The 25,798-nt window shown below is 33.5% G+C and overlaps 1 protein-coding gene across 12 annotated transcripts in view; it reads left to right on the top strand.

Annotated features, from left to right (window-relative positions):
• The window catches only part of GPHN (gephyrin), a 626,350-nt gene that overhangs the window by 270,996 nt on the left and 329,556 nt on the right, over window positions 1–25,798 (top strand). For 5 of the 12 annotated variants that reach the window (XM_067732935.1, XM_067732912.1, XM_067732919.1 and 2 more), the window contains exon 5: window positions 5,108–5,146. The exons of the other annotated variants lie outside the window; for them this stretch is intronic. In XM_067732935.1, coding sequence (XP_067589036.1) covers window positions 5,108–5,146 — 39 coding nt within the window. The remainder of the gene's footprint in view (window positions 1–5,107; window positions 5,147–25,798) is intronic. 12 annotated transcript variants of the gene reach the window in all.

Raw genomic sequence — 25,798 nt, 5'->3', positions numbered from 1 at the left:
TCACTTTACATAGAAGGATGGATAAACTAGAACTATGTTATTTTAATCTCTTTCTTAGAACAGCTAGAGTAGTACCATCTGTGGAGATGCAAAACAGCAACTATCATTATTCAGAGATTCCTCTGAAGCCAGAATTCATAAGATGACTATCAAGCAATACACACAGTAAAACCGTGCCATCAATCCTTTCTAAAAGTAAACGCTTTTGAGAATTGGCACTTATTCAATAAGTGTACATTCCCCAGTAAGACTAACATCATTATTTTTGAAGATTGGTTTTTTTGCCCTGGTTTTTGTTTTGTTTTATTTTGTTTTTGAAGTTCTGATGTAATGTGCAAACCTAGTGACTATCCATACCATTATTTGTATATAAAATTTAAACTGCTGTGAAGTACCAGGTTCTAATTTTGTTGATTTGTTGTTTGGAAACCTTTTCAGTCAATACTTATCTTACCATCAAAACAAGGGATATTTTTTATCATAGATTTTTTGTCAGTGCTGTACCTCGAGTTGGCTTAATGTTTTATATAAAATTACTAGGTAATAATAGAGAACTCACCGTTTGATGAGAATTCAAAATCTGTCGTGTTCAAAGTCCTAGCATGACCTTTTCATCATTCCCAGCCTTTGTGTGAACATCTCAGTCACAGCTTCTTTCATCTGAGAGTTTATTGCTTGTGTAGTTCTAGTTATTTGAAAGTCCAACCCTGCCACCTTACCCAAGACATTTACCCTTTGTTTTATTTATGCATTAAAAGGAAAAGCTCCTTAGTATTACTATCCCAGTTGAAAAGTAACAGGTATAACATTAGAACATTTAGATAATTAGAGCAATATGTGACATTGCATTTAAAAATCATGTTGAAAGCCTCCTGTTCCACATAGCAATACTGCAGAGGGAAGTGTACATTGTTCCTTCAAGTGGGGATTTTGGAATTTTTAGCATAAGGCAAAAAGAAAAATTTCATATATGAAGAAGCCATAAATAAAACGCTGTCTTCATTTTCCCTTAAGTACGTTTCTTTATTGCATGCCTACTCTGCATCAGAACAAGTTTTCAACTTTTGGGGAGTTCTGTTGGGGAAGAGAGAGGAATCATATCAGTTAACATACAAGTGAGTACAAATATACTTATTATCGTAAATTCTATGTCTAATTAGAGCTCTTACTAGAAAAGTAGTGTTGCCCATATAACCATTTGTGACGCAGCATAACATAGTGCTTAAGAGCACAGACTACTTGGATTCGAATCCTAGATTCACCTCTTACTAGCATGTGACCTTACACAACTTACTTTACTCAGTTTTCTTATGTGTAAAATGGAGAGAATAAGAGTACCTACCTCAGAGGGTAGTTATATTATGTGAGTTAATGTAAGTAAAAGCAATATTTATTTGCTACATAAATATTTCGTATTAGTACCTACAATCTAAATAGAACTTTAGCTTAAAAAGTAAGTAGATAATGGTTGAGTAAATATTGAAAGAATTTTTCTCTAGGGAAAAAATCAAGCAGGATAGGTTACAGAAAAGGAAAAAGAAACAGAGATGACATGCTAAATGTTTGTTTTTACCTTGAATTTATCAGAGTAATAAAATCTTGAAATCAGTGTTCCAACTCACCCTTACAACCTACTCTCATAAAATGAACAGAGACTGGCAAACTAGAATAGTTTTGCAAAATATATGCTAAGATATTGACAATAAAGCATCATTAAATATTTTGCAAATATAAAATGCTAAAAGCATGTTTATTTAGAGATATAGTTTCAGGAATGAAGATTTCAGAATATTCCTTTCTTCATTATTGTCTGAAACCAAGAATGTGAATTCATCTTCCTTTTATTAGATCTCCATCTATAAAATGGACTTAATATCACTTTTCACACAAAATGTAATATGATGACAAATGGATTTATATCTATCAAGTCCTCTGAGCTTCTTAGAATAATATCACTGAATTAGAGCAGAATATTTGTATTGCCAGGCATAAAAGGAAACTGATAGAGGGTAAGAAAATGGACTCAGATAACAAAATAAACTGTTTGGAATTATGCTAATAATTTTACTAGTATTATTTCCTCATATTGGAACTTGGGAAAACCATGGCTGCTATTAAAGAATGGCAGACAAATATCCAACAGAGGGAGTAACCATTTCAGATAATCATAATAACAGACACAACTGAGAATTTACAGGAAGAATCCAAGTTCCTTCAAAAGATGCTGAGAAGAAAGAAGTAAAGCTGTTGGAAGTATGCAGTTTGAAAATGAACTGTTACCAGTTGCACAGAGAGAGAGAAGGACATCAAATATCAAAGGCACAATGCAGAAGAAGCAATTGATTGTGCTAAAAGGACCAATTGACAAGAGGCAATATATTATAATCCTCTATGAAGACTGAAGATAGCATTATATTGTTGGATGTCATTGAATAATTTAAGTGTTTTCCCCTCACCTTCTTCACTCCTTCCCATAAGTTTGATTACAGCATATGATATATGGCCCTTGCATGTAATAATCCTCAGCATAAAATTATATGTGAGGAGAAGATAGGTCAGTTTTGATTAGAAGATGATTTTGAATAGAGTTCTGCAAATTTTAAGAATACTTTTCTACAAAATGTAGGCATTGGAAGCAATGACAAAATTAGTTTTGAATATTGTATAAATACGGGATTTCCCTGGCGGTCCAGTGGTTGACTCCGTGCTTCCAGTGCAGGGGGGCATGGGTTTGATCCCTGGTCAGGGAACTAAGATCCCACATGCCATGTGGCATGGCAGTAAATAAGTAAGTAAGTAAAGTAAAATGGGGTCTTATTATAATGTTTCTCATGCTTGCAGTGATTCAAGACTATATTTTATATAGGAGACCCGCATTATAACCCCATTGATAAGATTCAAAAGAGATTCACGTCATGCCAATTTCCCACTATTGTTAAACACAGAATTTAGAGGTTTTGGGTAATTACGTGATACTTTGATATGAGTTCTATTTGTGGGTCCTATTTACTTCCCTTTCTCGTTTACTCCCTTTTTGGCATTTTTTAAGACTTGCCTGTACTGTATCCTGTCCCTTAAGATGAGATTGCTCTGTGGGGTGGATAGATGAATGAATATCACCATCAGTATTAAATATTTAGAGGAATGAGAGGTCTGCTTTTATATAATATTGAAAGCCTATCCTAATATAAATGCACCTTCCCTCATAGGTGTATCTTGTGCAACAGTATTAATAATAATGCTCTAGTTTATCTTTGTTCAAACTTTAGTTATTACTGTTTGCCTTTTAAATATAAAATACCTTAAAAGAGGGATCAGCAAACTTATTCTTTAGAGGTAGTAAATATTTAGAGATAATAAATATTTCAGGCTTTGTGGGCTATGTAGTCTCTGTCATAACTACTCAGCTCTGCCAGCCCTGTAGCACAGAGTCTGCCATATGATGATATAAATGAATGGGCCATGCTGTGCCCCAATAAAACTTTATTTATGGACACTAAAATTGGCTTTCTCATAATATTCATGTCATGAAGTATTACTCTTCCTTTGAGTTTTTTTTCAATTATTTAAAAATGCGAAGATTACCGTGATTTCAGGCCATGCAAAAAAACAGACAGCAGGCAAGAGTTGTCCCATTGGCTGTGGTTTGCCACCCCCTACTTTAGGACATTCCTAACCTATAGTGTATTAGCATCTGCTCTGTTAATCAAAAGCTCATAGGGTGTAAGGTTTTCAGAAAAATGCTCTGAGAATTTAAGACAGAAAGGAGTTGCCCTGTGAAAATTAACACTTCATAGACTCAAATATGCCCTGAGTGCCTACTGTGTATATACCAGGCACTGTTCAAGATATTGGGGATACAGCAATGAACAAAGAAGTCCAAAGATTCTGCCTTTATGGAATTTACATTTTAGTGGTGTGTCACAAATATAAGTAAATTAGTAAAATGCATAGTATTAGAGATGGTGATAAGTACTATGGATAAAAATAAACCAGGGAAGGTGGATAGGTATTACAGGCCGGAAAGAGGGTTGTAATTTTAAATAAGGCTATCAAGCAAGGCTTCATTGATAAGGCGACATTTGAGCAAAGACCTAAAGGAGGAGAAGGAGCAAACCATGGATCATGTAGAACCTGTGTGTCACCCTCAGTATAATGGAGAGTTTTGAGCAGAGGTGTAACATGATCTGACTTATATTTAAACAGAGAAAGCATTTAGGAGGCTATTGAAATAATCCAGGTGAAAAATGATAGTGACTCAGACCAATGATAGAGATAGAGGTAGTGAGAAATACATTATTGTTATATATTGAAGGTAGAGGTAACAGATGGAGTAAGAGAAAGAGAAGAGTCGAGTATAAGATCCAGGACTTTGACTTGGGCAATTGGAAGAATGGAGTTGCCATTCAGTGAAATGGAGAAGACTGGGGGAAGAAGAGGTTTGAGGAGGAAGATCAGGAGTTTTACTTTGGTCATGGAAATTTGAATTGCCTTTAGATATCCAAATGGAGGTGTTAAGTTGGCAGTTAGGTATATGCATCTGGAGTTCAAAGGAAAAGTCTGGGCTAGAGATACTATTTTTTTTTAGAGTCATCAGTATCTTAATGGAATTAAAATCCATGACAACTGATGAGATCATCAAGGTATTTACTAGTATTACTATTTATTTAGTGTATTACTACCCCTGCTTCATTTCCCATCCACTTTCAAAGAGGTATGTAGTTTCTAGTAACCTGTCCCCTCTGCTCACTCACGAAGGGTGGAAGGGATCCCACTGAACAGGAACCTGGCCTACACAGGAAGTACTATTAGTTGGCTGTCCTGAAATTTTGCCATGGTGTAAACATGGGAGTGAATTTTCCCAAGTACCTCCTTGCTGGAAACTGTTTGCACTGGAGGTAAGTGTGAAAGGGGAAGTTGTGGGGAATGATGGGGTGAGGGCTTCCTAAACCTTTCCCAAACCTCAGGAATGGCCTGATTCTGAGGAAGGGAGAAGGTTCAGGCTGGTTCTTGTTTCCCTGAACCAGTTTATACAGCCCTAAATTTGACCTGCTTTCCTCAAACTGGGAGTCAGAAATCCCTTTTCTCTTCTGTTTTTCTGCTGCAGAAATTCCCAACATTCCCATTTTGTGGGCTCCAGAAAGGGGTAAGCGAAGACTTCAATCCCAGCCAATCATTTCCAGATTAATAATTTTTAGTGTTTTGGTTTCTTTTATCATCATAAAAAAACGCTTGGACCCATTTTTCCCATTTGTTTAATTTCCTTGTGGATTGTTATGTATCTATGTTCTAGGGTCATTCCGTATCCCTGGGCAGTAGAGTTCAGATCCATATGCTATCTCCATTTGTGTGCTGTTTCTCTTGTAGATTCTCATACGCAGTTTATTGATGACTATTTCCTAGATGGAAGACACCCCATTCAGGAGACTGCTTCAGTCTTAATCTCTTCTTTTCCTGAGTGTTGTTTTGTTCTCCTGCTGACAGCTTTTCACTACCCTACCCAACTGCTTCTGATGATCTGTCATCACTTCTCTGCTGTTCTGTCTTCCTGTTTAACTGCCTTTGATTTTTGTCTCTCCTTTTTCCCCCCATTACGTATCTGCTGAATGATTTGCATTCTTCACTCACTGGTGCTTTGTCCATCAGCAAATGGCCTGGTACTACATATTCATCTGCTATTTTAGCATTTTAGACTGCCCAGCATTGTCTGTCGGCTCTCCTACCATTCTCCTATACCGTGGCCTTCCAAGTGCTATGCTATCTGTCTGCCTGATCTTGCCCTACCCAGTCTATACCAGTAATATTATAAGTAGGTTCAGATTGTTTAGCACTTTTGTTACCTATCTCTACTTGCCTTGTGCCACTAAGTTGGACTGCTGACTGAATTTGCTTGACTACTGTTCTTCTCTACCTATTTGCTGCACATGGCTGCCCCATTAGTTGACATGAGACATCACATTCATCGCCTGTGTACTCAGCCTTGCAACTTGCTGATTGGTCCATATTGCCTCCCTTATACTTCTCTGCATCTGGTAAATCACTGGCGTTGCTCCTCTGTTGTCTTGTAACCCTGATCAGATTTTATTTCCAAGAAGTGTTGCCTACATATTGTCCAAACATATCTTAGCAATAGGAAAATGCCTCACTATTTAAGTCCAGTCCAGTTTACTCCTAAACTGACTTAAATTCACAACTACCATCTTTCTGGTTTTTTATACAACTCCACATTCTTCCTCTATTTAGGAATAGATTTTTTTCTAAATCATTTATCATCTTTGCTTCAGTTGCCTTTTCATATCATATATTATGTACTTTTGTTCCTTGTGTATGGGATCTTTCAGTAATTTTCCATATAATAAATTTGTTTCCTAATTTATTTTCCCTGATTTTTCCAGGGCTTCATGAGGATAAATTACTCCTATTAATTTTATCCTTTTTAGTTAAGACCAGAAGAATTTTTTGAAACTTTAAAGTATCATCTCTAAAAATAATAAATTTAGTTGTCTTATAGCTCTTTGTAGTTAAGATTAAGGTAACTTTCCACTCTGCTCCATTTTTTCCTTTGAGAATATCATTTCTCTGCTACTCCATAATTTATGTAATATCATTTAGAGATCCTTTTGATGTATTTATCTTTCCCTCCCACATTTTAGACTGTGTTTTCTTTTGTGTGGGTAAACTTTTAAAATTGAAATTTTCCTTTATTTACTAAGTATTTGGCAACTAGACTAAAAAGCTTTAATTATCTGGACTATAAAGCTTATTGTCTTATTCACTTGTATTTAAACAAAAGACAAGATCAAACAAAAAGTAGAGAAGAATCTTGGTGAAATTTTCACACAATTTCAAGAGTCTGAGGAGATTTAAAGTGGGGTGTGTATGCATGCATGAAAGTGTGTGTATGTAGACTTGAAGTGTTCTATGTGTGTATATATCCACAACATCATTGTGCTTGAAGTGTGGAAAATGCTGAGTATCCATATTAAATTTTATTTTATTTTTACCAAAAATGAGAGGCAAAGGAGAAGGGAAAAGCTAAAAAGAGAGTGATAAACAGGGAGTACAGGAAAAGGTATGGATAGGTTTTGCTTCTGTTTCTCCCTCTCCTTTTCCTTTAGTGATAGAGATAAAATTGATATGAAGCAAAAGACTGCTCTAGGAAAGTCAAGAAAATTACTTCTGTAGGTTTTAATTTTTTTATTGTGATAAAATACACATAACATAAAATTTACTATTTTAAGTGTACAATTCAGTGGCATTAAGTACAGTACATTCACTATTTTGTATAGCCATCACCACTATCTGTGTCCGGAACTTTTTCACAATCCCAAATAGAAACTCTGTACAGTAAACAATAACTCCCCATTCCTCCCTCCCCTAGCCCCTGGTAACCTCTATTTTACTTTTTGTCTCTGAATTTGCCTATTCTAGGTGCCTCATGTAAGTGGAATCATACAATTTTTGTCTTTCTATGTCTGACTTAACAATATTTTCAAGGTTCATTCATGTTGTAGCATATATCACAATTTCATCCCTCATTGTGTGTATATACAATTTGTTTATCCATTCATCTGTTGATGGGTACTTGAGTTGTTTCCATCTTTTGGCTCTTACATTAATGCTGCTATGAACATTAGTATGCAAGTACCTGTTTTTCTTACCATTCTTTTGGGTATTTACCTAGAAGTGAATTCAGTAGCTTTTAATACTTTTGTCTAAGAAGAAATTAAATTAGTAGCAAAGACATCAGGGAAACTACATAATTAACACGAAAGATGTATAAGTCCAAGATACTGTATCAGGAGTCGAAGAAATTATAAACCTTTAGAAAGGCCACAGAAGGCCAAGTGAGATTTAGAAGACACTATATTCTAATAATAAAAGGGAGAATAAAGTTGAAATAACACAGATATTGGATGTTTGAAGGACAGCAAAAGTGATTCTGGAGAAGGTTGAATTTAAAAAATACTCGAAGTGGAATAATGCAGACTTTAAAAGAAGCGGAGGTAAGCGTTTGAAAGGCAAGGTTTAAATGAAGTTAACGGAACTGAGATGAGGCAACCAGGTTGTGTTTATAGGAACCAGTAATGGGAACAGGAGTTCATTTCAATTCAGTGGTCTTCAATTCTGGATACCCAGCTTTCTACCTGAATTGAACTCTGCACCATAGTGTCCTAGACCTTACAGGAGTTACAAAGATTGGAAAAAATTGTTCCTTGTCTTCAGGGGGTTTGAAACTAGAGTAGTTAAATATGCAATAATAATGTGTTTAGGAAAGAAGATTTTCAATCCTTTAGGTGATAATGTTTTCACAACTCAACAATTTTTTGGTGATTTTACATACTTTATCCAGCCTTTCTGAGCCAAGGTTCCTCATCTAAAGTATCAAACACAGAAAATGATTTGAGTGACTATCTTCTCAGTTCTCCCAAGGGTGGTGTATAAACTAGTACTATTCTGTATGCATAGGAGAGAAGTTAATTCAATACATCCAATAATTCTCTCAGAATCTATTCAAAAAGGCTTACTCTGTGCCATGTACTCTGTTAGGTGTCTGTAACACAAAGATAAAGACTTGTTCTCAAGGAACTTACATTCCAAAAGAGGGAAAAAGACATTTAGCAAAAAAATACATTTCTAATATCATCCACAAAATTTTGTTATTTTCTTCTAATTCTTCAGGGAAAATGTTCAAAGTCAGAGTGATTGTATATGAGGGAATCGTTTCACCTCTTCTAAGCATCACTGATTCAGGAAAAAGAATGTCTTCTATGTTAATACCTTTGCACAGCTGAAGGATTCTGGTAATAGTTTAAATGCCAATAAGAATCTCTTTAATTTTAAAACCTAGGGCATTCAGTGACAGATTACTGATTTCACTGGTTAGCTGTTAATAAACAGCATTACCTAAAACCAAGTTTATTGGTTTTATAGTGGAAGAATAGAGAATGGTTAGAGATAAATAGATAATTAATGTTCAGGAGGTTGTTCTTGAATGTAATTGCAAGCACAATGAGGGATTTTACCCCCTGAGGTACAACTATATACTAATACTGAAAATGTTTGGTAATTTAATTTATTCTTACTGTCAACTAAAGCTCACTTGAATTCCTGGTTACATTTATTGGTTTTTATTATGGTTTTGATTAATTTATCATTTGAACTAGGAGTTTGTCCTCCCTATCTTGATGTGTGCCTTCAAATTTGAGAGCAATTAGCTTCATTCCTATTGGTCAGTACTTCACAGTGATTCCTTTAAAGTAATCTCTTTAAAAGTGCTGCACTTAAGATAAGTTTTAGTAACCTATTTTTCCTCCCATCCCCTGATATCCTACTAAAGTTATTTATTTTGACAGCACAGCTGGGAAGATCAAAGTTCTCATGTCAGGAAAAAAGCATTAAAATAGAAATTACATCCAGATTTAACTTTTATTTTTTTTAACAATGGTGAATAATTTTAAAAGATTTTTCTTCACTTGTATTCATTCTGAAGAACATATTTAATGAAAATAAATGATTTAGGTTTTTTTTTTTTTTCTTAGCGGTACGCAGGCCTCACACTGTTGTGGCCTCTCCCGTTGCGGAGCACAGGCTCCGGACGCGCAGGCTCAGTGGCCATGGCTCACGGGCCCAGCCGCTCCGCAGCCTGTGGGATCCTCCTGGATCGGGGCACGAACCCGCGTCCCCTGCATCGGCAGGCGGACTCTCAACCACTGTGCCACCAGGGAAGCCCGATTTATGTATTTTAAAGTATAAGACCTGGGCTAAAGGAAAATATCAGTAACATCATTTTATTCAACTTGTTTTATTTGTAATAAATATACTTTTTATTTTCTCGTGACATCTGAAATTCTGTTTTTATTTTGAGGGAAGCTCAATTGGAAATAGAGTTTTGTAATGTATTTTTTTGTAAAGGTTAACCTGAAAGGCAGTATTTCTGTCATACCTTTATTAGTCTTCAAGTGCTTTTTATATTTAATAAGAAGATCCTCTAAATTTCTTTGCAATCAGGAGATTCTTTGTAGGCAGCTACTCCTAACAAACAAGTTGTCGTGTAATTTTTCATTTTCTTTTCTTTCTTTTTTTCCTTTCTCTCCTGAAGAACAGTAGATCATTTTCAATACTTCGCAAAGGAAGATGTAGCTTCCTTATATGAGCATTTTGTTAGGAAGTTTCACTCCTTCAGTTCTGAATATAGGCAATGACAGTAGCAGGTACTAATAACCAGTCTCTGAAACCCCAGTCTCTTTTTCTACCCTTTGTCTCCTACATCAAATATTTCAGTGTTGCTGGCAAAAACTAACACATTACATGTGTGGCACAAGAGATCCAGTGGAGTGAGAGAGACCATTGAGGGAAAAGTCAATTGCCTTGGATAAAGAAACTGTTCAATACAAACTTCTTCATGTATATTTACCAGTATTTAATTCCGTGAACATCAAAATCAATACCTGAAAAGTTCACTAGTTAGATATTTCGATGTTTATAAAATACAAACCACTCTAAACTTTTTGTATTTATCTCTGAATGCTTTTAGATTTCTTGTAATATTTAGTACTTATGAAGAAATAGAGATTATTTTCTATTCATATAAGCAGCATAAAAACATCTTAGATGTTCAGGAATCAATTTTTATTTGGTTTGTTCATAACCATATTACAGTAGTAGATGTGTACTTACTGTGCAATCATAGTAATCTCATTATAGAAATCTTGAGCTAATGTTCTGAAAGAAAATATCTCTTATTAGTTAAATTCTTCTCTCATCCTCCAACTGGCTGTCCTCTGGTCAAAACTAAGATCAATCTTGAGAGAAGGATAAAAGGCAAAAGCCTTTGTAGATGTCCTGTTTCTCATGATGGTTAGTAACTAAAAATAAAACTTAAGGCCGTCTGCAGAAAACTCCTATTTTATTAACCAGAAAATCTGTCTTCAAATTTCCATAATTCCTGGTTTGTTAGAATCAGAATGAGAATATTAGGACCCCAGCATTTTGCGTATTATAGGTGTTTAATAAGAGCATAAAAATGGTGACCTTTTTATTAAGACACAGTATTAAAGGTGAGATTTTAACTGAAAAACATACGGTCATTTAGGATAAGGAAAAGACATGTTTTTATGACTTACAAAAGGCATAATAAAATGCCTTTTATGAATAGCTTTAAATTTTTTTTCTGAATGTAGATTTCTAAATATATTTTGATTTTACTGTTTTTGCCAAAAAATAATTTGGGAAATACAGAAAAGCAAAATGAAGTAAATACAAACCACCAGTAATCTCAACATATAGTTATTAGCTAGGACTAATTGATTAATTTGCCCAGTAGCAAACCCAACATATATTAAGGTTTATATCTTGGGTTTCTTAATAACATCATCCCAAGTGATACCATCGCTATGAAAATTTATTGTGCACTTACTGTGTGCCAGGCATTGTGATAAACATTTATGTAATGTCTTATTTAATCCTCACAACAAACCTACACAAGAGGTACCACTTTACAAACAGGAAAATTAGATTTAGAAAAATTAAATCATTAATAAGTTAATCCAGATCACAGAGTAGAAGATAATAGAATTAGAATTTGAACAAGGTAGTCTTGACTCTAGAGCCCTTGTTCTTAATCACTCTCCTTTTCATATAAAGTAAGATTTTCTCTGTTTTGTAAGTGTTCTTATAAAAGAACAAAAACGGGGAGGAGGGATGTGTCAGTCACTACAGAGTATAAACAAGCTATGAGTAATTTAATTTCCCTGTCATTAATCATTTAGGTCCTTTATTATTTCCTGTCATCAACACTCTCTTTATATAAATTGTCATATACTTCTCTGATTACCAGTTTAGAAATATTTCCTTAAAATAGAATAACAGTCAAGATTGCTAAGTCTGCCAGTTTGCCCTCCAGAATATGTACAAATTTATATATTCATGCTATCAGTTTATGAAAGTACACATCCATTATCATTTTTAATCTTACTAATTTGATAGGTGAAAATTGTATGCATTTATTGGCATATTGCAGACTAATAATGAGATTAAACATTTTTCTTGTATTTTTCCAGTTTTGTTTCTTTTATTAACTGCCTGTGTTCTATATTCAGTTTTGGCTCAGCAGCCTGTTCTTAAAGACTGATTCTAATTGCTTGTCAGGAAATAATTTTGGCAGAGTCAGATTTATACTTTAACTATCTCAGTTTGACACATAAATATAAACCAATTCATTTTCTCTTTTTTCGAACTCCATTAACATAATAGTACTCAATTATTTCACTACTCACCATCTTGCAACAGAGGTCAAGTTCAAAACACATCCTGAATCAAAAACATGCAGTTTATAAAGTGCAAACACATTATTTTCTAACAAGCTAGTTATGCCCTTGGTGAAGTTTTCTTCTCATAGCTGATGCACAGTACTTTATTTTCTAACTATTCTTTTCTTATGGAATATTCACACTAAATGTTTTATGGATAGAATATTATGAACCTTAATATTTTAGAATTAATGGTCAATTCATAGATACAAACCTTGCAAAATAATTTATAGTTAGGACATTGAATACATATAGCTACTATTAACAGTCATTTTTTAAAACACCACAATGTACAGTCCTATTTACACAATTATTTTGCTTGGCAAACTTACTTTTCTGCATAGAATTCCAAAGGAAACAATATTCTAGCATGCAATTAATATGAATTACGTTTGATTATCTAGACATTTAAAGCATTTTATAAACTTTTCCTGACAGAGCTTAACTTCCCCTCTAGTGTTCAAGACAGCTTACGTTTTTTAGTCGCCCCTTAGAAGCAAACCATGTAATGCCCAAAGTTTTTTGGTAAGTGAATTGTTTAACACTTGGCTTGGCTTGGCTTGGGAATTCCCTGGTGTCCACCGCTTTCACTGCAGTGGCCCAGGTTCGATCCCTAGTGGGGAACTAAGATACTGCAAGCCACGCGGAAAAACATGTGGCTTGTATTTTTTGACAGAAACATTTTTTTATGTAAGTGATTGTCAAGTAGGGCATTTTGGTCCCCAGGGTACATTTAATGCTTTGTGACATTTTTGGTTGTTCCAACTGGGGGGATGCTACTGACATTGGGTGATTAGAGGCCAGGAATGCTGCTAAATATCTTCCAATGAACTGGACAGTTCCCACAACAAAGAATTCTCTGGCTCAAAATGTTAAATGTGCATAAATTGAGAAACCCTCATTTACATAATATTAGTGATTACTCACTGCCAGGCACTGTGCTGGGGCATGGGGATACATGGATAGAAAGTTATGATCTTAGTACTCAGGGAAGTTCCTTAGAGATATTTATTATCTTAGTACTCAGGAAAGAATTGGATATATAAAAGGTAACATGATCACCAATATAATATTGGTATATATGTAAGATAAAGTTTATCTGAGGGACATAGGGAAATTTTCAAAAAAGTGATACTAGAACTATTGTTCTTATTTTACCTTTTACTTAAATTTACATAAAGTGTACAAATAGTATAGTTACAATTTAATGGATTTTCAGAAAATGAACATACCCATGTAACCAGCATCCAGATCAAGGAACCAGAATAATTTTTTTTGTTTCTTAATCTCTTCTTTTTTTAATTGAAATATAGTTGATTTACAATGTGTAAGAAACGAGAATATTATCAGTGTCCCAGAAGACCCTCTTGTGCCCCCTTTTCCTCACAGCCCAACCCATGAGAGTAACTACAGTTCTGACTTTTAGCATCATAGATTTTTTGGGTTTGTACTAACCATTATATAATTGAAAGTGTATAGTAGTATGTATTCTTTTGTGTCTGGATTCTTTTGCTCAACATTATATTTGTAAAATTGATTTATACTGTTACATGTAGTTGTTTGTTGATTCTCATTACCATTGTATAAATATGCCATTGTATAAATATACCATTGTATAAAGAATTGATTAATTCTACAATAAAGGCACAATGGCTGAAATCATAAGTCTGCCAGTAGGTCAGTCGGCCTGCAGAATGGGTTTTGAGGAGGCAGTGGCAAGAAAGAGCCTGGAGAGGGGTAGAGTCAAATGATGAAGGCTCTCTGTGTCATAAAAAAAAAAAAGGCATTTGGATTCTTTCTAGTAGGAAATGAAGATATATATATATTTTTAAAGATGTTAAACAGCAATGAATTTAATGAGATTTGCATTTTAGAGAGACTACTTTGGCAGCAGAATAGAGAATGGGTTGAATGGGAGTGAACTTAGCTACAACACCAATTAGGATGTTATTGGAATATTCAAATAAAAGATGCTGAGAACCTAAATGCAGATGCGGGTAGAAAGGGTAGATTACTCTCAAGATAGAATTTATAACACTTTTTGACGAACGAGGTATGGAGGTTGCAGAGAGTAGTTTTCTGAGCCACCTTTCAAAAGACTTTGTGTGTTCCTGACATACAAAATATGTGCAAAGAAAAATAATAGAATTAAATGTTAGTAATTAAAATTGAATTCAAAATAACATTCAAATGTATCTATAGTGTTCAAACTTGTAGAAAAACAGATGTCATTAATTGAAAATGAATAAATTGATGGGAATCTTTATGGAGAATATGTAGGAAAATTGTTAACAGTTTAGATGAAGGTTAATGGCATTGGCCCTTTATTTGTTTTAATTTTAATCTAAAACTTATGTCTTCCTTTTTGTTGTTTCAGAATTTTGCTATTTTTATTTTTATTTACTAAATTTGTACATTTAGTCATGAATAAGGTGGTTTGCAGTTCAGGAAGAAAAAATAAGAGATAAGTGTGTGTGTGTTTGTGTGTGTGTGTGTGTACTAAAAGCACAAGTTGAGAAAGGAAAGGAAGAAAGGGGTTAAAATATTGCATCTCTGTGAATAAGAAGGAAATTGTCTGAAGTGGAATTAATAGAGTTCCCAGTTATCTCTAGGTAGGAATATTACTGTGTTTTAATTTTGTTTGTGTATGCATCCCTAAAGAGAATAAAGGCAGTGAGTCAGAAAGTTCCCCGTAGTCACCCCTAATAGCATCACTTCAAAGATGCATTGACTGCTATCTGAGATAGTAAAGTCAGTTGTCTCTTTGTGACCTAGAGAATGAGTGCAATTAGCTTTTGATAACAGAGCACACTACTTATTAATGTTTTTAAAATGAAGAACTCTAACATGAATTTTTTTAAAGCTGTAAGCCCTTTATTTATGGATGTGATTGTTCACCTAGAAGACCCAAAAGAATCAGCTGAAAAGGTATTAGAAGCAAGAAGAGTTCAGGATGGCAGCTGAATATGAGTATTTTATTTTATAAACATCTATATGCTAATATTACTTAAATTAGAAACAACCCACTAGAAAAAAGTTTGGAAAGATTTCATTTGCAATAGCAGAAAAAAGGAAACTTCATAATACCTAAGAATAAACTTAAGCCATTTGACAGACCTGAAAAAAGAAAACTTTATTAAAGGACGTAAAATATAGCTTGAATGATTAGGAAGTCATGCGATATTCTTAGATGCAAATATTTTTGTGAAAATATTTTTTGTGTAACTTATCAATTTACCTTAACTTGATTAATGCATGTGATATAATTCCCACTGGAATTTTGGAGGAGAAATTGATTCTAAATCAACAAAGTTGATTCTAAATTTCATTTTAAAATAGCAAAGGTATGAAAATAACTAGTGATTTTTTTCAAGTAAAACAATAAAATATAAAGGCACAGCAATGACAGGAAAATAAACTCAGAAAGAAATGCAACCAAATGATATTTCATTAACATACCTATGTATAAAATTGGAATTTAGTATTATATATATATGATACATCAAGACATTGGAGGAAAGAAGGGTCGGTCATTCAATAAAAGGTGTTGAGAAAATTGGCTATCCATTTTGGTGGAGAAGACTGATCATGCAACACAGAATTAAACTACAGACATTAAATATTAAAAACTGCAAACTTATGATTTAAAAATTAAGATGTTATTTTTATCTCTAGGTAAAAGAAACCTTTCTAGGTGAGACATGAAACCCAGAAAATATAATAAAAATAATGACAGAACCCCTGTATAAGCATTTAAAACCTCTTAATGGAAATGTCAACTAAGTAACAAATTTTACTAAGCAACTAAGCAACAAAAATTGTAACAAATGTCAACTTAAAATTAATATTTGCAATAGATTTAACTGCCAAAGGTTTAATATTTTCAATATATTAAGTTTTCTAAATATTAAATAGGAATAACATGGCAATGAGTAGAATAGCAGGCAAAGGATATATACAGGCCATTTGCAAGGGGAAAGAAGCACGTTGCTTTTAAATATGTACTCATAACTGGTAAGAAATGTAAATTTTTAAAATATTCTGTTTCTTTGTACACATCAGTTAAATAACTATTTAAAACTGAGATTGCCTGGAATTGGCAGGGTTTAGATGAAAAGAGCATTGTTGTTTGGCATATAAATTGTTAGCATCTTCTTGTAGGGCAGTATGCAGTGCATCAAAAACCTCAATGTAATGATGATATAAAAGACATTCATTTTATAGGAGAATAAAGCATTTTACGAAAATTATACGGCCTGGAATAATTGTTGATTTGGAACTTTGAAAAACCTTCCCTCTGTAGAAAAATTTGACCCAGTAAAAGGACATACCCTATGAGGCATACCCTGTTAAAGGACATATACTGTCAGTCTTTACATTCACTCTTGCCCCAAAATACCATGAGACCAAGGAGCAGGGAGCAAGAGCCAGAAATGTAGGAAGCCAGGACTTGGGAGAGGGAGAAGGAGATGCTCTGAGGACAGATGACCATCGCAGCACTGCTGGTAAGACACTTAAACTTAGACAAGCAGCAATGTGTAAAGCTCAGCCTGGGATCCCTGAGACTATGAGACACTTGTGGGAGGCTGAAGTGGAACTGGTCAGTGGTGTCCTCTGATTAAAGGTAGAAGCAGAAATAAATTTTCTCTGTAGGAAGTTTTCCCCACTTTCGGTCAGCCATACTCCAACAGATTAAAATCAAGTAATGAATGTACTACCAAAACTCACCAAGCACAAGTAAGGCAGCAAAACCATTAATCAATAGATGGACTGAAAAGATGACTGCTAGAACTGTCAAATACAAAATACAGAGAAGAATTAGGTGAGCATTATCATTTATTATCCATATTTGGAAAATTTTGTTTAGGACAAATACTAAACCACAAAGGATGCAGACACAACAGAAGTATATCAAACTGTCCCTGACAATCCAAGGTTAAGTAGTGTATGATGAAATATCCAGAAGAACAAAGACATATTGGGTTGGCCAAAAGGTTAGTTCAATTTTTTCCATAAGATGGCTCTAGTAGTGCTTAGTTGTCTTTAAATTCGTTCGAAACAGTTTTGTTGGATTGTATTGTGACAGCTGTCATATCAGCGTGCATAAAATTAAAAAAAATCAAAATTGGTAAATTTTTGTGTAGCCATTTTAATATTGAAGATGGAAGAAAAACAACATTTTTGGCATATTATGTTTTATTATTTCAAGAAAGGTAAAAACGCAACTGAAACGCAAAAAAAAGATCTGTGCAGTGTATGGAGAAGATGCTGTGACTGATTGAAGTTGTCAGAAGAGGTTTGCAAAGTTTACTGCTGGAGATTTCTCACTGGACGATGCTCCACAGTCGGGTAGACCAGTTGAAGTTGATAGCAATCAAATCGAGACATTAATTGAGAACAATCATTATACCCCACTTGGGAGATAGCCAACATACTCAAAATATCCAGATCAAGCGCTGAAAATCATTTCCACCAACTTGGTTGTGTTAATCGCTTTGATGTTTGCGTTCCACATAAGTTAAGGGAAAAAAAAACCTTCTTGACCGTATTTCCACATGCGATTCTCTGCTTAAACGCAACAAAAACATTCTGTTTTGAAAACAAATTGTGATGGGCGATGAAAGGTGAATACTGCACAATAATGTGGAATAGAAGAGATCATGGGGCAAGCGAACTGAACCACTACCAACCACACCAAAGACCAATCTTCATCCAAAGAAGGTGATGTTGTGTGTATGGTGGGATTGGAAGGGAGTCCTCTATTATGAGCTCCTTCCGGAAAACCAAATGATTAATTCCAACAGGTACTGCTCCCAATTAGACCAACTGAAAGTAGCACTGGATGAAAAGCTTCCAGAATTAGTCAACAGAAAACACATAATCTTCCATCAGGATAACACAAGACCACATGTTCTTTGATGACCAGGCAAAAACTGTTACAGCTTGGCTGGGAAGTTCTGATTCATCTGCCGTATTCACCAGACATTGCACCTTCAGATTTCCATTTATTTCGGTCTTTAGAAAATTCTGTTAATGAAAAAAATTTCAATTCCCTGGAAGACTGTAAGAGGTGCCTGGAAAAGTTCTTTGCTCAAAAAAGATAAAAAGTTTGAGGAATATGGAATTATGAAGTTGCCTGAAAAATGGCAGAAGGTAGTGGAACAAAACAGTGAGAACATTGTTCAATAAAGTTCTTGGTGAAAATGAAAATGTGTCTTTTTAGTTTTACTTTAAAGCCGAAGGAACTTTTTGGCCAACCCAATACTTAAAAGGTGAAAACATAACAAGAGACCATCATTTATGAATGAGCAAATGGGGAGAAAATGGGACTCTTAGCAATAAGAAAACATAAGTTAAAAACTTTAAGTATAAGAACAGAGAAAACAGCAGATTGGACCAGTAGAAGAGAGAATTAGCATACTGAATTATGTACCTGAGGAAATTACCTCATTTGGAAACAATTACATAGAGTGATGATGTAATGGAAAAAAGAGAGACATAGGTTATGGAGAATGAAATGAGTAGGTCCAAGATATATTATTATATCAAAGCCCCAAAAGAAGAGAATGGAGGAAAGGCAATGATTAAAGGGATGATGGCTGTAAATTTTACAGAACTGATGGAAAAACATGAATCCACTGATCCTAAAGGAATAGTGTATCTCAAGAAGGATAAATAAAATAAATTGATGCCTAAACACATAAAAGTAAAACTTTAGAACCAAAATAACTGAGAAAATTTTAAAAGTTGTCAGAGAGAAAGGACAGATCACTTATATAGGAATGACAGCAGGCTTTTAAACAACATTGGAATAAAATAGATAATAGAATAATATCTTAAAAGTATTAAAGAAGTTATATTGGAAATTATTTTGTACAGGGTTTCATTTTGTGACATACATGTGTGAAGTGTTTATTTTGAGGTTCACAATATACTACAAAAACTTGTTCTGAAATTTTGGATAGAGAGCAGTTAGACCATATTCATTAGGTCAGGACAACAATATTATCATAGGATACCATGTACCTATTACATAGGATACCATGTACCTGTTACATTTGTGGTGTGTATTAAAAGTTACAAAATGTTTTCCTGAATGAAGATATCTTAGATGCTTCAAACTTAGTAATCATGTTTGACTTTCTTTACTAATATTAAAATGAAACAGTTATATTTCACAACTGAATTAAATATCTAAATATTGTATTATTTTCTCTTCCTAATATAATATTTAATACTTTCTATTTTTCTACTGCTACCTGCCTTCTCACTTTGATGTTTTGAGGAACAATTTTTAAAAATCTTCCATCATGTTATTACTTATATGGGGAATGTAAAAAATACAGCACACTAGTGAATATAACAAAAAAGAAGCAGACTCAGAGATATAGAGAACAAACTAGTGGTTACCAATGGGGAGGGCGGAGGAGGAAGGGGCAAAATAGGAGTAGGGGACTAAGAGGTACAAACTATTATGTATAAAAAATAAGCTACAAGGACGTATTTTACCATACAGGGAATATAACCAACTTTTTATAATAACTATAAATGGAGTATAACTTTTAAAAATTGTGAATTGCTCTATTATACACCTGTAACTTATATAATATTGTACATCAACTGTACTTTAATAAAACAGGAAGGGAGGGAGGGAGGGAAGAAGGAAGGAAGAAATGAAGGAAGAGAGGGAGGAAAAAAGAAAGGAAGAAAGGAAGGAAAGAAATACAGGACTCCCAGTTAAATCTGAATTTCAGATAAATAGGTATGTTTTTAGCATACATATGCCCATTCAATATTTAGGGAGTACTTAAGCTAAAAATTATTCACTATTTATATGAAATTCAAATTTAAATGGATATCCTGTGTCTTATTTGATATCCCTAAAAAATAAATAAAACTCTTCCATCATGTAATAAAAATAGTATATTTTAAATAGTAAAAATAATATATTAAAAGCTATGCTTCTCCCACATTGTAATTTTGCTTCTCACTTATAATAATTTTACTGTTTTATTTAATTGGTAAACTTTGAAAAATCTTGAGAGCAATCCATAGAATGATCTTAATATGCCAGCATTGAAAACTCACTGATTTTTGAGACTCATGTCAAAGTTATCCATAGTTAACCAAAAGCAGTTTCCCTTTATCTGTAAAGATTTATGCCCAGAATATATCATATTAGATTGAAAACAATATAGTGTCTCATATTTCTATGAAGTAGCATGTAAGTAATTTTGAGGTTACTTTTCAATTATGATAATGATTGTGTCATATCATATCATTTGTCTCTTGCTTTATTTTTTTTGTATTTTTTATTGAAGTATAGTTGATTTACAATGTTTCTGGTGTACAGCAAAGTGATTCAGTTATACTTACAGATATATATATCTATTCTTTTTCAAATTCCTTTCCTTTATAGGTTATTACAAGATACTGAATATAGCTCCCTGTGCCATACAATAGGTCCTTGTTGTTTATTTATTTTATATATAGTAGTGTGTATCTGTTAATCCCAGATTCCTAATTTATTCCTCGCCCTTTCTCCTTTGGTAACCATAAGTTTGTTTTCTATCAATATGTCTGTGAATCTATTTCTGTTTTGTAAATAAGTTCATTTGTATCATTTTTTTTTAGATTCCAACGTGTGTGATATCGTGATATTTGTATTTATCTGATTTACTTAGTATGATAATCTCTAGGTCTATCATGTTTCATTCTTTTTTATGGCAGATTTTCATTATGCACACACACACATACCACATCTTTATCCATTCCTCTGTAGATGGACATTTAGGTTGCTTCCATGTCTTGGCTATTGTAAATAGTGCTGCCATGAACATTGGGGTGCATGTATCTCTTCAAATTAGAGTTTTTGTCTTTTCCGGATATATGCCCAGCAGTGTGTCCCTTGATTTAACTAGTCTTTATTGCTTTAAATATGCCCAGGAGTGTGTCCCTTGCTTTAAATAGTCTTTACTGCTTTAAATAGTCTTTAATGTTTTGGATTTCTATTAATTACTATTTATTTAGCTTCCTAACCTACCTCTGCCAATGACACAAGAACAACTCAGACCTACCCTCCATTTTAATAAATAATTTTAAGAGTAAATCTACATTTTCCCTGATTGATTTAGGCCACATTTATTTTGAGATGCTGGAAATTAATACTATAATTTCATTCTTTTTTAATGATTCCTTCCAAGTTTAAACAACTGCTGTTTCTCTTTGATGTTTTCTTGTCATTGCTCCTGGAGATCAGAGACAGGTCAGAAAGATTAAGAATATTCCTTAGGTGCACCCATCATGTTGTAACATAAAAAGCTTTTAAAAAATAGAGGATTTGCAGAAGTGGTGGTATCTGAAAATTATTCACAGAAAATTCTAAAAAGTCTGATAACTTCTGGGAAACTTGTGTTCAAAAAAGAAAAAGAAGGAAAAAACAAAGATTCCTCTGGGAAACCAGGACACGACAGAATCTAATGTTGCCACTCTCCACATCCCCACCTATTTCTTTGTTTTCTTTCCTTTCTCTAGAGACAAACTTGGTTAGGTATAGACGTCTGCCCTTCCTATTACAGTATTGATTGAGCAAAATGTCAACTTCCATCTGCCCCAGTTAATGTTCCTACTTTGGGCACCTTCTACTCTTGGATACTTAATTTTTATTATGTGAAAAGAAGATCTGAGTTAACTCTTTTCATAATTACCTATCTGGTTACCAAATCTTTCAGGTTTGTTTTATAAACCTGAATTTTTTATATCCTTTGTTTGTTGATTCTTGTGTATTTGGTTTGGGCCTACCATATGCTGAGCTACACTTAGGGGTACAATTAAGGGTACAGTTAGGGGTAAAGCATATAATTGGGCTAAAATGAACATCAAGGTAGCATTGAAAGAGGCAGTGTTGTAAATGAGCAGCCTCAGGAGTGTGTGTGTATATTCTTGTGTATGTTGTTTGCGTGTTAGTAGAAATGGTCATTTCTACTCATTCTGACTAGGTGATGGGATTTGTTTAGTGGTGGTAGATAGAACCAATTTCTTCTTCCCCATTCCTACCAGCTGCCGTAATAAAGTCAACTATTCAGTTGCTTATAGACCTAACCTAAAGAACTCAACTCCAGTTCTAAGACATGTACTTGTGTGTACACACACATATACATTATCCTCAGTTTTATGAAGTGTAATTGTTTTGTTCAAGGATGGACTCTATTCTGACTTCTAAATCTCAGACTTGAAGGCAACATAGGCTTTATTTGGATAGTGAACTGCCTTATTCTAAGCATCATAGTCTGGATGTTCTGAAAAGAGTTTGTGATCTTCAGAGCTTAAATTATAGATCCTGATTCTAAGATATCAGCTCTAAGTTCCATACCAAAAAAATATATTTGGTGTGTGTATACACAAGGGTATACACACACACACACAAATATGTAAGTTACGATTCCATGGAAGAATCTCATAATTATAGAATAAAATATTTCTTTTATCTTTCAAATTAGAGTGTATATAAGAGCTGTTATTTAACTTTTTAAGAAGTTTTTTTATCTTTTTTGCATTCCTACAGTTTTACCTTTTTCATTGGCGAAGGATAGCTGCAACTCTTTAGAATAGTTTTTAAAAATTGGGCCTCTCATTATTTTAAGTCCTTGTTAAGAGATTTTTCTTCCATTATGATAAAGGTAAAGATTTTCTTTCATCTGACATATCAATTTTATTTAATAAATAATGTGTTCTTGCTTTTATATGTCTTCCAGATTGTAACTCACTGAGTTATTTTTCATTCTTTTTTTTGAGAGACTCTTGCAAAGTAGATTTTTCTACTATAAAGTATAATGTTGTTGATTTTAAGTGATTATGATAAGACCCCTCTGTTTAGCATGAGCAGCAGAGCATTAACTTGAGTCAAACGTTGCCTCTTTGCGTTCCCCTATTTTACAACATCCTGGGTCCAAGTCCATTCTGACTTGTCAGGCTGATGTTGTTTTCACAGCCTTAATTTGTAATGTATGGTTGTTATGGAAATTTTAAAAATTATATAAACTTATTTGGCTTACCAATTTGAACAATTTATTTACCATAAGTAGTTATGGATACTTGCTTATATTTTTTCATCTTTGCTTACGTATGTAATTACGTAGCTGTTTTCTATTGGACTTAGGTGAAAGCATAAATGCAGGAGGTGCTGTTAGTTATTTTTCTTCAAAATATATTTATAATCTTCTCATTTTCTTTTCCCAGTTTACTTTGGAGGTATTATGGTAATGTCCAAGGCTATATTCCTGGTCATTGGCATCTCCAAAACTGCTGTTTCTTGATAAATCTTCATTAAGTTTTCAAGATTATTGCTAGCATATTGCAATCTTCAGACATCTGGTAATTCACACACATTCAAAAACAAACGTACCCATAACTTCTATTCTGTACTGCTTCTGGTAGAACTATTCAGTTTTCACAGTTGCTTTGACTGTAGTCCATTACAGCAACTTGTATGACATAAGTGACTTTAGACTTTTGTTTTAGTACAAATCATAGTATTCAATATTTGTTAAGCACTTACTACGTGTTAGGAATGATACTGAGCATTTTTACGTTCTGTCGCATTTAAGCAAAGTACAAAGATCCTTCCTATGTCTGAATAGGGTGTAATACCTTGTAAACTGAAAACATATAATAGATTTAATGGATTAATTTCAGAATTGGAGTCTACAGGCCTAAGTTTTATTGATTTACTGTGTGGCTTTGCATTATTCATAGAATTTATTAGTGTGTCTATTTCTTCACTTACAAAAAGATAATAAAATATGTCTCCTCTGTATTATGTAATATAGGAATATGTTGTGTTTAAACACAGAATATCTATAGATGTTTTGTAAGAAAGGCTCCATAAATAAAACATTCTGATGTGAATATTTCTCCTATTATTAAATTATGTTGCTAAATAATAGTATTCATGTTTAGCTCTCCAGTGCAATAAGAGAAATAAGAGCTTTTTCACAACATTATAAATTTATGTTATATATAATGTTTTCATACTAGCATTATAAATATGACATCCTTTTAGTTAACTAAAGTTGCTTTATAGTGTTAACAATTTAGTTTTATAAGATGGATAACAAATATTATTACCCCTTTTTACAAATGGGAAACTGAGAGATGGATAAATTTCTGGAGGCATAAGAACAAAAGCTTATATTTATTTAATATGTGAATAATGAAGGACTATTAGGTTATAGATGACGAATAAAAAGCCTGATCATAAAGTGAGAGGTTAGTAGCTTTAAAATCCATCTTTAGATGAGCAAATCCGTAAGAGAACAAGTTATTTAATTCAAGCTACAGCATGTCATAGCCTCCAAATACTTAATGTGTATGGATTTTTCTCTCATCTTTACTATTGAAACTTCTACTAAGTTAAGCTTATCGCAAGACAACAGCAATATTGCATTTCTTTGCTTTTAGGAAGTACTGTACTCATTTCCATCTTTCCCAGTTGGCCTGTAATTTTAAAACTGAGGGTGGTATGAGAAGACAAAATGCAACACCTTATAATAATATTTAAAATAGGAATGAGCTGTTTTTGGTTTTTCTCTTTTCTTAGCAGTTCTTCCACTCACTCTGTTTCCTTTACCTCACCTATTTCTTCCTCTCACTTTTTCACATGTGTCTGTTTTGGTGAGAATCTAGTTTTGTCGCAAGAGAACTGCAGATGTGATAATTACGTGTTTCTAATGTGGATACTTCCTAAAGAGGCCACCAGTGAGAATTATTGTATCTTAAGGCAAAAGAGCAAAGTTTTAGATTTTCTAAAATCAATTGGCAGTGAGTCATTTGCAAATAGTATTTATAAGTCTAAAGTAGGAGCTTATTTCCTATATTCTCAATTAAGATGTTTAAGAATGGCTTAAATTATGTTGTTATATGAACATTAAAAACTTACACTGCTTTTAGTAAACCAAGTAATTATGTGTGACCATCAATAGAGTGGAAATCCAATGTATAGATTTTTTTAGGTAGCTCTTATGTTTCTACTTATATTATACACCACTAACTACATTAAAAAAACAAAATTCCAAAGTAGCTGGAGTAAAGAAGCTGGGTTATACATTCACCAGTTAACTGAGCAGACAACAGCCTTTCAGTACAATTTCAAATTGGATCATCTTTCTACTTCATCTTTCTTCAGATTTGAGAACAGGATATATTTCCATATCTGTATATCAACTTTTGAAGAACATGAATGAATAACATTTTCTTCTCTATAGCTTAAAGGACATGTAACAAAGGAGAACTTTATTATTTTTCACATAGTGCCAAAAATGAATAAAAGTGTAATGCATATATAAAAATGCTAATAATCCATAGAAATACCACTATTTTCTCCCTTTTCCTGGAATGAGATATAAAATAGTACAATTTATAAGTAGACTATAAAGATAAGTGCTATTCTTGTGAGAATCTCTTATAAAAAATAATTCACTCATTTGAGT

Source organism: Pseudorca crassidens, chromosome 1, assembly GCF_039906515.1.
Source record: "Pseudorca crassidens isolate mPseCra1 chromosome 1, mPseCra1.hap1, whole genome shotgun sequence".
Classification (NCBI taxonomy): domain Eukaryota; kingdom Metazoa; phylum Chordata; class Mammalia; order Artiodactyla; family Delphinidae; genus Pseudorca; species Pseudorca crassidens.
Note: the sequence above shows the minus strand (reverse complement) of the source record. Positions and strands in the feature narration are given on the sequence as shown.